Source organism: Micropterus salmoides, unplaced genomic scaffold, assembly GCF_014851395.1.
Source record: "Micropterus salmoides isolate LMB-PRFRI ecotype aquatic unplaced genomic scaffold, ASM1485139v1 Ms_hic_scaffold_20, whole genome shotgun sequence".
NCBI lineage: Eukaryota > Metazoa > Chordata > Actinopteri > Centrarchiformes > Centrarchidae > Micropterus > Micropterus salmoides.
The window spans coordinates 28,669,731-28,684,848 of NW_024041151.1; the positions used below are offsets into that span (position 1 = coordinate 28,669,731).

General features: G+C 39.7%; 1 protein-coding gene across 2 annotated transcripts in view; it reads left to right on the top strand.

The window, feature by feature from the left end:
* LOC119914636 (spindlin-1) overlaps nt 1-14,781 on the top strand; it is a 22,006-nt gene extending 7,225 nt beyond the window's left edge. For both annotated transcript variants that reach the window (XM_038734063.1, XM_038734064.1), the window contains exons 2-8: nt 2,286-2,359; nt 6,341-6,446; nt 7,121-7,169; nt 7,366-7,501; nt 7,827-7,944; nt 8,904-9,137; nt 10,904-14,781. In XM_038734063.1, coding sequence (XP_038589991.1) covers nt 6,407-6,446; nt 7,121-7,169; nt 7,366-7,501; nt 7,827-7,944; nt 8,904-9,137; nt 10,904-11,103 — 777 coding nt within the window. In that variant the 5' untranslated portion in view covers nt 2,286-2,359; nt 6,341-6,406 and the 3' untranslated portion in view covers nt 11,104-14,781. The remainder of the gene's footprint in view (nt 1-2,285; nt 2,360-6,340; nt 6,447-7,120; nt 7,170-7,365; nt 7,502-7,826; nt 7,945-8,903; nt 9,138-10,903) is intronic.
* The last annotated feature ends 337 nt before the right edge of the window (nt 14,782-15,118 follow it).

Genomic DNA, 15,118 nt, shown 5'->3' on the forward strand with positions numbered 1-15,118 from the left:
TCTTATTTTAGTGTTTACTCACAAACTATTTTAATCTGCTCATCTTGTTTTGCCCTTCAGACGCACACACCTACACTCTCTATCTGTCTGCTCTGTTGACTTTCTTTGTCAGCGGTTTTATAAAGTCACTTCTACCGTGCTTCTGAAATATCCACAGTCTCTTCTAACGTAATACAAGATAACATCTGTCTCTGTTACTCTGCCAGGTATACTGTTAATGTACCTGGGCGGTACCCCAAAGTGACATTGGTGTGGAAAACACGGCTTATTTTGGCCTTATAGGTTTTACAAATTGCATGCGTCTTCTTTACTCATGGCGAAAAACTTCCACACCAATGGCATGTTGTAGCAAGCGTGTGTGCATCTGTCTGTGACAGTAGTCGGTTACTGGCTGTGCTGCTGTACACCTGATATGAACCATCGTGCAGCAGAGCATATGTGTAAATGTGACTGGGACAGGATTGGTTATGTGGGACTAATCGGCACCCGTGAGGTCGTGGCCGATGAAGCTGAAAACTGGCTGATTCCAGTCATCAGCCCATCTCTCCAGAATCTCTCATTCTCAGAACCAGTCAGGAGAGTGCTTGACTGATCATTTGATTTCTCCCCAAAGTCCCCCTCTCAACGGTGGTGACTGTTATCAGTCCCCTTCCTCGGTAGACGCTTGACTCTGTTTGACTGTAGCAATAACTTAAGTAACGTAAGCCTATGTAAGTCTTACGAAAAGTAGCCTACAGTAGCCTTCAGCTGCCTCCGTCTGTTGTGGGACCCTCGCCTTGTACTAGTCGCCTGAGAGTCTTCCCTCCTGACGGTTACATTAGGGTATAACATGGAGATTGGATGATACTAAGTGCTCTGGATCAGGATCATCACGCAGACAGTCATTGATAAAGATGCGTTGCTTCAGAAACAGTTTATGGTTTTATGCCTGCCACACTGTACTCCTCTTACCTTGTGTTCACAGTTAATATTTAAAAGTAGCCGGCTGTTACTTTTCTCACATTTCAGCTTGAGCCAGAGGCTTGAAGGCATGTTCGGGCATTATAGTGTAACATGGATGCTAATAAACACTTTTATGTTCACACATCTGCTTAGTGAATGCATAAATGCTGGCTCCAGACATTTTCAGGATGGTAAGTCTCCTATATTGTAACATGGATGCTAGCCAAACATGCTTTTATGGTTACAGCTCTGCTAAAGTGTATCATGAATGCTAACTACAAACATTCCCTTGTTTTGTCTGACCAACGGTCTAAAACCATGGATGTATTATTACAACTGGATACCAGACCCAAAGATGGCGCCTATTCAGAATCGCTTTACTTTCAAGTTTAGTTTAGTGTTTCCCCCACTGGCCCCTCCCGCAGGTTCCCGCTCCACCCATAGACTTAACAATACGCCAGTGATTTATGACACAGTATGTACAAACCTTGGCGGGACATTTGAGGAAACCATCTCAGGCTTTGGAAAACGCTGATCGACATTTATGGTTATAAAATTAGACCAAACAACTAATAGATTTGATTGAGAAAATAATGAACAGACTAATCAACAATGAAAATAATAGTTTTTTGCAGCCCTAATATTTATTGTAACCTCAAGATGTTTTTATATCATATATATATATTCTATGTCCAGGACAGATGAGAGGTGGTTTGATGTCAATATATTCATAAATGAGCAGGCTATTACAACCTTGCACTGTGCATATCAAATGATTAAATTAATTACTCCTTTTTTGCAACCTTATTTTACAATCTCAATGGTGTGAAATGATTTTTATGTTGAAAAACAAAAAAGTTATTGATGATTGAAATGGATTACATTGCAAATTTAAGATGGTCCCTAACTCAGTGTGTGACAGGCGCGTCAGACAGACTCAGCTCGTAGCGCTGCAAATTGTAATAGTAATAGATGTTGTCAATGAGTCGTTCCAGCCCTACAATCACATCAATATAAGTTAGTTAGTTAGTTAGACTTTATTGTCCCTGCAGATAAATTCTTTTTCACAGCACTGTGCATGATAGGGAAGACACATCATCACGTAACAGTAACGGACAGAAAACATGAGATATGACACAACAGCATCATCACATACCAGTGACCAAAACAGAATTACATGAAATACAACACAACAACACATAACGACAGTGAAAAACAACATAATAAGGAGACCCATCGTTCCTCTAGCGTATATTTACTGGAAGTTCGGGTCTTTACAATATTGTTTGAATTGTTGACTTTGTGTTTTCCTGTCATAAGTTTGATCCTGGTTTTTGTTGCAGATGAGCAGCCTGAATCCTGGAAACCCCGAAAACTGCTGAACATCCAATCAACACTACTGAATACTGGAGACTAGGTAAGAACTATCTATCTATCTATCTATCTATAAATATATAGATCTATCTTTATTGAACTCGCTGGTACAAAACAGACAACCACATCAAAGGGGAAGGCTATTTCACACACTAAAGAAACGGGGAGATCATATCTGCATCAAAGACAGTATCATAGTTTTGCGCTTCCCCAAATTGCAGTACACCATCAGCAACACTTAAACACAATGACAAGTACAAACAAATACAAAGATATACCAACAAATGAAACAGTATCAAAAAGGGGATGGCCATGTCACACATCACAAACAATTACGTTTTTTTAAAAATATGTAGGTAAATAAAGGGGGGGTGGGATCTACTTTATCAAAAAGTAGAAAAGTGTCGGTTTTTTAAAGTAAAATAGACCAGTTCCTATTTCTTCAAAGAAGTAAATAGGAAGCCAGTGTGCCGATAAATAAAATGTGGCCAAGAGATCAGCAGTGCAGCTCAGAAGGCTAGCTACCTTACTGTTAACAAACTAGCATCAGCATCAAAGCCATATTCTGACGGTGAGTTTGTGAAGACATTGAAGACATTCATGCTGATTGCAATGCAATGCAATTGATGAGAGCGCAGACGTTACAGATGTTGCTCAACTAACTACTGTATGTTCAGTTGTGGTGCTGATGACTTTTATTGTCACAGACTTGCTCCTTAAGTTGGTGACGATGGCAGACACCACAACAGCGAAAGACATTTTCAACTCTCATGTTGAAGCGCTGGACAGGGTTGGGGTTGGCTGGGCCCATTCTGTCTGCCTGGCTACAGGTAGAGAGAACGTACAGACTGCTTTTACCAGTGGCTACAGACAGAAGCATGGCTGTGCCATTGGCTCACCAGTATCTACATGGCAGAAGTAAAACGCAGAGCCCTGAACTCTTTCAGAGGAACAGCGCCGAGCCATTGGTACGGATATGTGGACCACACAATTTTAAAATGAAAACCCAGGAAGTGTAAGCCTTCACAGAACACATCAACACTGTGGACAGTAACATCAAGTTTGCACAAGACAGTGTCAGTAATAACAGCTGGGCCTTCTTGAACTGTGCATACATATCGGAGAGGACAGGAGCCTTCACATTGGAGTAGTATCAGGAAACCGGCACACAGGCCAATCATTACTTTGACTCTCAGCACACACTGGAGCATAAGTTAGGAGTTATCGGAACCCTGTATCACTGAGATTGTAACATACCAAGAAGTGCCCAGGCCAAGGAAAAGGAGAATAAACACTTAAAGGACGCACTTAAAGCTTGTGGATATCGAAACTGGACCTTTGTGAAAACAGTCACAAGATCCAGGAAGAACACCAACACCGTGGGTGTTGAGGAAAAGAAGAATAAACGCAACAACATTGTGATTCTGTACATGTCTGGAGGATCAGAGTGTCTGGATTTGGTCCGTATTTCAGTTTTGTCCGTGTGCCTGCTTGTTTCAGGTTCATCTTGGTAACTGTCTGCGTCAGGTTTTTGTTTCTGTCTATTTACGGTTTGGTCTGTATGTCTGTCTGTTTAGTCCCGTTTCCTGTTTTAGTGTAGTAATCTTCTGTCTCTGTCTTCTGCCGCATGCTTTGTTTCCTGATTATCCTAATGTGTTCCACCTGTTTTTGATCCTCCTGCTTGTATGTGTTTGTCAAGTGTCTGTTACCCGTGTGTTTTTCTACTGTTCTACTGATTTTTTGCTTACTCTGCCTGTTTGGATGTTTACATGTTGGCAAATTATTTTTTTTACTTTACCAAGCAGGTCAGTTAAGAACCAATAAGGCTTTCAAGTTCCTCACATACACTCTTAAACAAGGGTGTAAAATTAGCTTTAAATGTTACAGTTTGCTCCTCAGTCCCTCTCCAATGCCACAGACTGTTATTCCCAGCCCTCTGCATTATGCTTTCTATCTGTCCATCTCTCAGGCCATGTTCTTTCCCTCAACTCCCCAGGCCTACCATCCTCCCGCTGTCAACCAGATACCCTTGGACTTTCCCTCCTTTTCCCATCCCCTGACTGCCCCACCCATCTACACACCTGTTCCCACTTCTCTCATCAGCCCTGCCGTTACATGACCTGCTCCGCCCACTCCTCACCTTCACCTCATTGCCTCACCAGCCATTCACCATTTATACCAGTTCACTTTGTTTGTTCATTTTGAGTTCATCATAGTTGCCATGTGCCTAGATGACTTGTTGGGTTTTTCTTTGCCTCGCTTCGCTTTACCTGGACCTCTATCTGCCTACTTGCCTGTCTGCCTGCCTAACATTCTGCCTGTCTATACCTACACGTAAACTCATTTATGCTGCAATAAATCCATGAACTACACCATCTGCCTGTTCTGTCTGCGTTTGAGTCCATTGCATTACATAACCCACTGTGACACCATATAATTGTTGAAGCAAAGGGGTAATTACTATTCCCAAAAATGTAAAGCCCTGCATTTGCACCGAAATTGGCAAGATAAGGGGGTGTGAACATTCAGAGACCACCCAAAGGAAAAGCTTTTATTTTGTATCAAAATTGACTCAAGCAACTTATAAGAGTATGGCTGGTATTAAGACCTCAGGTTAGTAGAACAGCACATTGTTGGGATTTAAGGACATTTTCTGAATCTTATTCCCACCTAAGATACCTCTGATAGAAGGGTTGTGTCTAATAGCCTACATCAAAGACTCAATATTTATTGCATATAATAATGGGAATTTTAGATGACAACAAAAGTGTTCTTTTCTAACGTTAGTATTCAATGGCTAATTGATGATTAATTGTTAATCTCTCTCTCTCTCTCTCTCCAATGTCCTTTAGAAAGAAAACTTGTTCAAAGGGATCTGTCTTATATTTCTGTTTTATTTCTTAACATGGGAAAACAATTTGCATGTTTCTTCATAAAACAGGACATCACGACATCACGGAGCTGGTGGATGTTAGAGACCTTGCTCTCCTCCACCGGCCTTTTGAGGATGCTCAATAGGGTTTAGGTCTGGAGACATGCTTGGCCAGTCCATCACCTTTAGCCTTGACACCATCTATTACCATGTATTAATATGTTTATTATCTTGGTCTCATCAGACCACAGAACATGGTTCCAGTAATCCATGTCCTTAGTCTGCTTGTCTTCAGCAAACTTTTTGCTGGCTTTCCTGTGCATAATCTTTAGAAGAGGCTTCCTTCTGGGACGACATCCATATAGACCAATTTGATGCAGTGTGCGGTGTATTGTCTGAGCACTGACAGGATGACCCCCCCACCCCTTCAACCTCTGCAACAATGCTGGCAGCACATACGTCTATTTCCCAAAGACAACCTCTGGATATGACGCTGAGCACGTGCACTCAACTTCTTTGGTCGACCATGGCAAGGCCTGTTCTGAGTGGAACCTGTCCTGTTGAACCGCTGTATGGTCTTGGCCACCGTGCTGCAACTCAGTTTCAGCCAGTTTCGGCCTTGTGGGGCGATGTTTCTCAGCTTTCTCTAGAAACCACTCATACAAACTATTTCACACTCAACACTGCACTGCTTGGGTCCTAGCAATACACCTGTCAAGTGTTAAGTCAATCAGATGAACTGTTGTCCAGAAAATCGATGGACAGACCTCCAGAAATTCCTTCCTTTAGAGGTTTGCCAATGGCTGGGTCTATTGTGTTGCGTGTGCTGGCGCCATCTTGGAAGGAGTGAGATTTTTCTGGGGTGGAGTTGTCTTGGTTGGTTTCAGAGACATTTTGCTAGTGGAAGTGCCCCAAAGTGCCAGTTAGTAATGAGGAAAAAAAGGATGATATCTGTCAGCAGTTTGGATCTGTTGATGTTGTAATTCCTGCTTGGCGCCAGTAGTTACCAGTAAAGGTCATAAATGATCAGATTCTGGGCCGGCAGCATAGGATTCATGGGCAGATATCAACAGTTTTTTGATGCTAGTAGTCATTTTGTTTTTCCTGACAGGAGGTAACGTGCTTTCTGTGTTTCTCCTCCTGTTGTTTAAGCCCTGGATAGGTTAGTGTTGTAGCTGTGTGGCCGGGCAGCCTGACTGCCTACCAGCCTCCAGATGAATGAAGAGCACTCCGGGACTCAGAGACACAGCTGATGCAGGTACACACAGCTATTAACATTTAACTTGCAGACACTACATGATGGTAGTACTTGCTTTCTGATTGATTTCTATTAGATTCAGTTCATCTATATGAAAACCTGCTTGCAGAGATTTTAAACATATTGCATATTGATAATCCATCTCAGTCTGTGTTGTTTAGACAGCTTTTAGACAGCTTTTATTGTAAAAGATGGCTCTAGTGGTGATTCAAACTGAGAGGAAGGAGTGGTCGGAAAACCCTGCTGATGAGGAAAATAGATTTTAGAGGCAGCCTTATTTTTAATGAAACAAATGACCACATTCACATGATCCTTTTCACCATGTCTATGTTTGTTTCAGTGCAATATATTTTAGCAGCTGACTAAAATGTGGATGTTAGTGTCCATGAACACACAATTAAGGACAGTTATACAGTCTCTGTTTAAAGCTGCATTACGATAACTTACATTATGATAACTTAATTTTGATGGATAATCCATCAACAGCAAATCTTAAGTTGATATTTAAGGTTGTATGTGTCCAGGAGATTTTCACTTTTATTCACATGCTTCTACAAATGCAGGATCTGTAGTAATTGCCTAGAACACACAAAATCGCCACCATTTTATCTTTGGAGGAGGTTGTAATTTGTACAGCGTTTGATGAATGTGCTGTGATTTATTTTTCTCCTCAGGGCATGTAGGTGTTTCTGCAAATATGATGAAGAAAAAGAACACTCATAAGTGAGTTAAGATGCTTTGCAGCTCTTTTAAACAATTGTACTCAAATGTCCTGTCGAAAGGAACATGAGATCATAATATGAGATGAGAATGTTTCTAGTCCCGCATTAGGGGATTCAATAGATGCAACTCAGCACAAACAGTTAACACAATGTCAAAGCAGACAATGTTGACTGTGTTGTTTCATGTCTCCTGTAAGGAAACATAAGAGCAGTCTGGGTCCAACCACCAAAGTTCTGTCGCAGCCACGACGCAACCTCGTCGGCTGCAGGATCCAGCACGTCTGGAAGGAAGGAGGAGGACATGTGATCTGGAAAGGGACCGTGCTCGACCAGGTAAGCAGAGTGATGAATAAGTGAGTGAGGGATTAATGTAGCTTTGCAGTAGTTCAAGCAGGCACAGAAGTTGTTTATAGTCCTGTGTTCCATATACTGTGTATTAAACGGGGTAGACCTAATACTAAAGACAGCCCATAATAAACACTTAGTGTTCATTCTACCTGTATGTGTCACTGCTGAGCCCTGCATCCTCACTGCTACCAGTAAATTAAATCTGTATTACTGTTGACGTGAATTACCTGACATAAACGCTTGTTTAAGGATGTGTGAAAAGAAGCATCAAAGCAACGAAAAAAACATTGTTTGAAAATGTGTCCACCAGGTGCCAGTGAACCCGTCTCTCTATCTGATAAAGTATGATGGTTTTGACTGCGTTTATGGTCTGGAGCTTCATAAAGACGAGAGGGTTCAGGGGCTGGAGGTGCTCCCTGACAGACTGGGTAAGACTGAAGTGAGAACAGGTTCACAGAGTTTTTTTTGTTTTGTTTTGTTTTTTACAGTTTTGCAACTTAAAAATAAAGCAACAAAGACTTTTTAACATTTTATACCAACAAATATATAAATCACATATACTTACCACATATAGATTTTTGTCTGCAAAAGATAACATGTTAGAGTTTAGCATGCTAAAAGTCAGCATGATAACATTTAATAGATGTTAAGTATGTATGTTAACATGCTAACTGTAATCATGTTAGTATAGTAATGGTAGCACTTTAGCATGCTAAGATAGACAAGCTTAAGTATTCAAAAATTCACAAATCAAGAAGCACAACTCGTAAAACACAATGCACAAATCAATGCACGTCATACGTGGAAATATATTTGAATCTCAACCTATTTGCATGTGGATCATTTTGAGACCGTTCTTCTGCACAATTTGTGTCACACAAAATTTAGATTTATAAATATAATTCACTCTACATTTAATTGTGCATTATGTTTTGAAAATTACGTATCTCGACATTTGTTTGTTAATACTTATGAGACTGTTCTAACCCTATATAGTTTAGACTGATGAAAGATGAGCCATGTCTGACAGTGTAAAGCTGTCTGACTGGCTGAGTTTGAGGTGCCCTCTTAAGGCCACTCCACAGAGCATAAACACATGGTAATGATCTAAGAATAGACAAGCTGTCCTTTTGTTTTCTGGTGTGTAATGAGCATCACAGCTTCATCAGGTGTGCTGATATGTACATTACTCTGCACTTTACTGCGGTTAGCACTGGTAAATAAATTAGATGCTAAACTGCAATCTTGCTGTTTCAGTACTTGTACACTGATGTTGCTGTGGACTTTATTTTTTGTTGAATTATATTCCTGGCATTTTTGCAGTTATAATATATTATAACTGCCTGGGAAGTGACTTTTGTTTTGATTTGAATTTTTGTCCCTGCAGCTAAATCCCGTCTAACAGACGTCAACCTAGCGGACACCATGATAGGAAAAGCGGTGGAGCACATGTTTGAGACAGAGGAGGGTCCGAAGGAGGAGTGGAGAGGGATGGTGCTGGCCCGGGCTCCTATCATGACCACCTGGTTCTACATAACCTACGAGAAAGACCCTGTCCTCTACATGTACCAGCTGCTGGACGACTACAAGGAGGGAGACCTCCGCATCATGCCTGACTCCAGTGAGTGAAGTAATATCATTCAGCCTTTATTTAAAACGGTGGGAATTTTAAAGTTGAACCTGAACCCACTTAGTCCCTTTACCTGTCCCGTGTCTTGAGCATTTTGGATTTTATCTCAATAGGTAGTAAAAAAGGCAGGTGTAAATGCAAACAGGTAAGGCTGTGTGATAGTCCAGTTTTATTGGAATGGCATTACAATTATATGATCATATTTGATACATTTTTTACAAGTTCTGATGTTTAAATTAACTCAAGCGAGCTAATTGTAAATAAAAGACAGAATGAGTGTAAGTTAATTTTGTGTACTCAGATTTGTGTAAAAAACAGATTCAGATTATTTTTTTTCATGAAAAAAGGGGGGAAATCCCACGCAAGTCGCACCCTGCGTATACTGTTATACAGCATGTATCATGCAATTTGATTAAATATTGTCGTAACATCTATTTTAGCCATGCCGACCAGCCATTGTAATTGGGAAAATAGCAGTGAGGGAAGAGGGAGTACAACCAGTGTCAAAGCTGCATTGTGGCACATTCCCACACAAAGCAAATTTAATTTTCACTTGAGTGTTCCCATACAATGCAAGTAAAATGCAAAATTGTGCTGAAATAACTACATCATGATGCCAATTTGTTAAATATATCATTTCATGTTTTGTCAGGTCTGTCCGCATGATACCAACTTTTAGAATGTTTGTTTTCCATAAATGGTGTTCGGATTGATCAGGGCCATGCAATGCTAACTTGTTTCACAGCAAAGTATAATGATAGCTGGAATCATCTAACAGACACATATTTTCTGCACTGACCAGGCAGTTAAACTTACTCACTTACTTTTCTCCAAGCAATCTCCTGTTTTGTCCCATATCTGTGTTAATATGAAGTAGTGGGTGCCTACTGAGTACAGGAATAATAGTAGAGGTTGGAAACACGGTGGCTCGCTGCTGTAAAGTTCGAGTGAAGATAAATCAATGTTTTAATCCCAAAAATGACTTTAAGAAAAGCAATTAACTCTGAGCTCCTCCCGCCGTTAAATAGCTTAGTTGTTCAGAGCAGAACCGGTGTGACTGCAGGTGTTTATTTGTACAAATGTCCGGCGCTGCCTCGGACTCTCTTCTCCGGAGCTCCCTGTAGCTCAGCAACTCAGCAAAAGTTGGAAATTTCAATTCCTTCGATGGAGTGCGATTTATCGCGCTAATCGCTTCCATTTAGGAATTATTGTCTTCATAGAGGTGGAAAGTTCATCACCACCAGCCATAAGATCACATGTCCTTCTTGGACACATTGAATGCTGGATATCTGGAGGTTTCTTAAAAAGATCTAGAAAAAGAATTATTGCAAGAGAGGGTGTGATCTAGATGAAAACTTGTGGCCAAATGCACCAAAAAAAAAAAGAGAATAAAACTGTGGATGAACCTAAGAACTCATGGCTGAGAAGAGGGAATCAGCAGGGTTTATGTATTTTATAGCGTGAGCAGATGCACAACAAGTTGGTGACGCTTCCCTGTCAGCTCGCTCTCATCGGGTGTTGCAGGTTTCTGATCAGAGGCTCCCCAATGCCAAATCGTAAATACCAAACATTGAATTTGGCAGCTTTCGATCAAGTTGGCAACCTTAAGATTATATCCCCCACGATTAGCACTTATTTTTTTAATTTAAATCCCTCAGAAACATCCCTTTGTTTCTCTGTTTTACTAGAAGAATAAAAAACAAGTGAGATGGAGGACATGTTAATACCAACATCTCTCTGTTTGTGTCTCCCTGTAGATGACAGCGTCCCGGCGGAGAGGGAACCTGGCGAGGTAGTGGACAGCCTGGTGGGTAAACAGGTCGAGTACGCCAAAGAGGACGGCGGCAAACGAACGGGCATGGTAATCCACCAGGTGGAGGCCAAGCCCTCCGTCTACTTCATCAAATTTGACGATGACTTCCTCATTTACGTCTACGACCTGGTCAAAACTTCATAAGACTCTGCAGACGTCCTGAGCCCCTCTCTTGACTTGACAGAAACAAAAATGCAGCACATTTCGAAACACCTGAAGCATTCGATCAAACACTTGTTCCTTCTACCATCAAATACAAAAACAAAAGACTCGAGAAAAGAATTCTTACAGTGGAAAAGGACAGGATAGATGCTTTTTGAAAATCGGCTTGTTCCTGCGTCTGGAAACATTTAAGACGGATTAAAATTCAGCTTGGTGGCTTTGAAGACTCATCTATGACTTTCTGAGACCCTTAAAATAGAAAAAAAGGGTCCTGGTTTTAAGTTACTCCTACAAGGGCCGGAAAATTTTGAATACCCCTTAATACCTTTCTGAAAAAAATCAGAGGTCTCCAAAAATTCAGTCTTACTTTAGAAAGCAAACTAAACGTTTAAATCAATTTCAGTGTTTGAATTCATCCAGTGGGCTGGTTGCAGGGGACATTTTTGGTCTTGGTGATATGGCATAGCTAATTCGAGATTACCCCCTAGTGATCATATCATGGGAAAGTCTGATAGTAGCCGACTCTGTGCTAAACAACAAGGAAACAAGATAAGGACAGGTGGTCAGGTGGAGTTGGCAGTGTGGCAACTAGAAGTCTTCATTTGGATACGTGACTTACAAATCACATAGTTTGGCTTAATATTTCAAAGGTTTGACTAAGTAAGCCAAAATATTTTACTAGGTATAATTATGATTAATAAAATCATCATTTTGATTTAGTGAATCTAATAATTTTGACTTTTGCATTTTACTTCTGTCATAGACTTTGAAAGTCTCATAATTCCACTCTAGTATGTCAAAATCTTTACTTCTTTTTGAATTAAATAATTACCTTGATTTATAAGTTCGTAATTCTTTACCAAAAAGATTATAGTGTTTATTATGCCTAAGGGCATCCCTTTTTCTCTTTTTCTGGCTGAAATGGTCCTCCATATAATTGAGATCCATAAGACAGGAAAAAAGAAACTGGTCCCAGTCTAACCTAAACGTTGGACTTTAGAGACTTTCTGAAGGAAAAAACAGTAAAATAACATAACATGGTAACCAGCATAACAATGCTAACCCACACATAAATAAGTAAAGGAACAGGTGGGAACCTAAAAAACAGGTTGTTTTTGTCACACTTAAGAAGGCACTTTGGAAATATCCCAAAACTGGTGGCCCTTTTGTTTGGAATGAAGGTTAACTGAAGTGGGATTTCTGTTCCGTTTGTTGTACAAAACAAAACAGATTTCTTCATCGTAAATTGTGCTACTTACACAGGCTCCATTTCATCAACTTCAACTGAATATTAATGAGGAGGGCAACAAACTGATCTTTAAAAAAGCTTTTTCTTTTCTTTTTGCTTTTATCATTGCCGGAACCCGTCCTGTTGTGAAGTTGTTTGATGTTGAAGACAATCGGACAGCTTTTCCCTGTGATTTCACTAAAGCCTTTGGATTTGCTCTCGTGTTGTCTTTTCTAAGTCATCAATGAAGGATAAGAATGACTTAGCTGAAACTTGGCCAAAGCCCTTGGTGGCCTTGGCAGTTTGTTTGTAACAAGGTTATTAACATTAACACAAACACCTGGAATTGCAATTTCTTGAGTGGTTCTTCCTCCATTTGAACTTCTTGTGGATGTGATGGATTCTAAATGTCACAATCTGTTGATTTAAGGAGCGGATAACATGGTTTAATGCACCTTAAATCCTGGGAGGAGAAGATAAGAATACTCCCTGGACAGTTCATGAGTATGTTGGACTTTAGAAGAAAAACAAATACACAGATGTTTTTTTTTTGTTTTTTTTCAGTTTCGAAGGCATCAGTGAGAATTTTGAAGATGTTAAGAATTTGGAGCCTGAACAGTTTACTTCCATGTCTGGGTTGATAAATGTATTACTGTAACAAATGTAATCCCAGTTTGTTTATACACACAAACCAAAATATTTTTGGGTCCTCATGATGTGATCCAATGCTTTCATGGCTGACTGAAGAAACCAGAGGGGACACAGTCAGTTGTGTTTAGTATGTAAAGAGATTAACAACCAGAGAAGGTTTAAATATCCTTTTTCACAAATGTACATTTTATTTTATTTGGATATACTCGAGACCGAAGGTTTGCCATAAAAGTGTGTTCTGGACTGAAAATGTAGTTTTGGGCAAAATTACAAAATAAGCAAAATGTGCTATGTGAATGAGGGTTAGAGTTGAGCTGTTTATACTGGTAATTGACAGATATCCCAAATAAATTTGCTACTTTCAGCCAGCTACAATTTAAGAATACAAAGATATCCTTAAAGAAAGAGAGCTTGTTGGTTCCTTTAAGGTACAATGTGTAAGTATTGAGACTCGTCTCCACCTGTCCAATTCATACTCCCCAAAAAATAGGGGGCAGCATATCACATATCAGGTAATAACTGCTGCTAACTGAGCTCAGTGAGCTGTGCAGCTAATTTAGCAGTGGTATAGTCCTGAATGGGCACCAGAACCGGAAACAGCTAACTCTGTGAATTAAGGGGTTATTTTCACCAAACCAGACTTGGTGACAGTGGAAAGACTAACCAAGACGAGTTTTAATTTGTTTCTGTCGAGTTTGAATGAGAGAAACTTGAATTCAGAAGGTGTATAGTTGTATTGTTTCTGTTTGCTAAGGAGAATAGGTGTAAAAATATTTCCTTTCTTGTTACTTTATTTTATTTATTTATGACACTCAAAAAGCTAAGAGAGCTTGCGTAACTCGCTGCTCGCACACATCTTGTAGGGCCTGAGCTATCGGATTTTCGCCTCTCGGGGCTGAAGTGGTATTACAACACAGGACGGGCCAGAGCTAGCAGGTTAGCATGCTAACTTCAGTAGATATCTCTGCAAAACAGTACATAGACGTATTTTACATGACGTCAGAACTGTTACTACTTCACATTCTGTTGAATATCTTCATTTTGTTAATGTTTATACTAAAATTCTGTCATTATCTTACACATTGTACCTTTTAAAGGTTTATTACAAAATAATTAAATTAATAACTAAAGAAATTATGAATGTATGCTGATGATATGTTTGCATCCATAATTTGCTGGAATGAGGAAAATAGGCTGATATTTACAATTACAAAAATGTTGATTTTCCATTTATAACTAAAACTTAATTTGTGGATGTCAGTATAGGTCAAGTTTTGGGGGTTTGGGCACTTAATGCAACAGCTATCAGTGAATGTTTCCTGTCATTTTTTTCTTCTCCCAAAACCTGTTAACATAGGAGTGAATGAGAAAAGAAACCAGTGATGTATGAAAAACCTTCAGTCAGTGTACTTCCTGTGATGTAGTTAGTTGCCAAGGCAGATTACAGCTCTTATTATAACCGCACAAAAAAAGACACTTTCCCAGAGATCTGTTGGTTTCTGCACGTGTATATCTGTTTTGTTTTTCATGAATAAGATTGTGGTCGTCTCAACAGGCACTATTTCAATTTGGTGATGATATAACACATTCTTACTAAGACTTGATTTGCAGCAAAGTTATGTCTAATTTAGTCATTTAGTTTATTTCACTTTTATAATGATAACCGGTAAATGTTTGAATGACATGGGCCTTCTGTCATCCTTCTGCCTTGTATTGTTTGTTTTTGTATGTTTTAAAATGTATGTTAATAATTTTAATTGTTAATAGAAATCCTGACGTGGCGTGCTTTGTTTTCTTTCCAGCATGGTTCACTTTTCGATTTTTGACATCTGAGGCTGTTTTGTTGGTGCGAGCAGGTACAGTAGGACGGGTGGTTTTTCTGTACGGCACTTGAGCAACATGCAGCGTTTATGGATTGAAGCATACTTCAGTGAAGACTTTATGTCCATAGAGCACAGACAAGTTTAGCAACTGTAAAATATCATATCTTTGTCACAATTTTTAAATAACCACATTGGGGGGTCTTTGGTAAAAATGTAAATGTGTTAAAATTGGCTGATATGTCATTGTTGTATCTGTTAAACTCTCAAATATCACCCTCAAAAAATCAACATCAGT